Source organism: Ceratina calcarata, unplaced genomic scaffold, assembly GCF_001652005.2.
Source record: "Ceratina calcarata isolate Rehan_Ccalc_2016 unplaced genomic scaffold, ASM165200v1 scaffold2950, whole genome shotgun sequence".
Taxonomy (NCBI): domain Eukaryota; kingdom Metazoa; phylum Arthropoda; class Insecta; order Hymenoptera; family Apidae; genus Ceratina; species Ceratina calcarata.
Genome location: NW_017151922.1, coordinates 2,553 through 3,440, shown reverse-complemented (window position 1 = coordinate 3,440; position 888 = coordinate 2,553). Strand labels below are relative to the sequence as shown.

The following is an 888-nucleotide window of genomic DNA, read 5'->3' as shown; positions in this document are numbered from 1 at the left end:
AATCTAGTGTTAAAAAATAATGATGTATATTATAGTTTTAACTTTGTTAATCCCGCAGGTACGCCGAAGAAGCGCACCATCAGTATGGGAAGGAACCCACTACCCTGAAAACTGGGCACTTTACCCAAGTCGTATGGAGGGACAGCACCGAGCTAGGCGTCGGGATGGCAAGGAATCGAAACGGCGAGGTTTACGTCGTTTGCAACTACAATCCAGCGGGAAACTTTTTGGGCAGCTTCACAGAAAACGTTTTACCGCCTGGCGGCATGAGTCCCACGAAGAAGGTTAGACCGGATCCCAGAGCGCTTTACGCGAACGAGCAAGCGTGGCAGCAGGAGGCTCTGCTCATTCATAACGAATACAGGAGGAAGCATCGGGTTCCGGATTTGAGACTCAGCGCCGAATTAACGGCCGCTGCTAAAGTACGTTTTACTCATTAACGAAGAGTGCATCAAATCTAATTACTATGAATAAACCGCGATTGGACAAGGCGACGGAGTCGGCCGCGCGGGCGGAAGAGTAACGCTCGATTAAAAATTTCTTCCTCTATCCGCAGGCGTGGGCGAACACGTTGCTAAGCACGAACAAGCTGATCCCGCAATCGTCGTCCCCGTACGGTGAGAACATTTACTCGATGCAGTGTTCCGATCCCAAGTTGATCGTGCCCGCCCGGGAAGTCGTCTCCAAGTGGTATTCCGAGAAGAAGGATCACAAGTATGGCACGGAGCCAAAGATTTTAAACACATGTACGTAAGACTAATCGCTTTCTCTTTAGGGAAAAAATTTAAGAATTTAAAGAATTTTCTTTGTTCTTAAATATTTTCAAATAATTCTCACTCTCGTTTCGTGTTTGATTTATAAAAATTATTTCCGTAGGCCATTTCACGC

General features: G+C 46.6%; 1 protein-coding gene across 1 annotated transcript in view; it reads left to right on the top strand.

Moving 5' to 3' along the window:
• Nucleotides 1-49: 49 nt before the first annotated feature.
• The window catches only part of LOC108623964 (Golgi-associated plant pathogenesis-related protein 1), a 2,892-nt gene continuing 2,053 nt past the window's right edge, over nucleotides 50-888 (top strand). Inside the window, exons 1-3 of the mRNA XM_018022877.2 lie at nucleotides 50-422; nucleotides 557-746; nucleotides 877-886. Of these exons, the coding sequence (XP_017878366.2) occupies nucleotides 165-422; nucleotides 557-746; nucleotides 877-886 (458 nt within the window). The 5' untranslated portion in view covers nucleotides 50-164. The remainder of the gene's footprint in view (nucleotides 423-556; nucleotides 747-876; nucleotides 887-888) is intronic.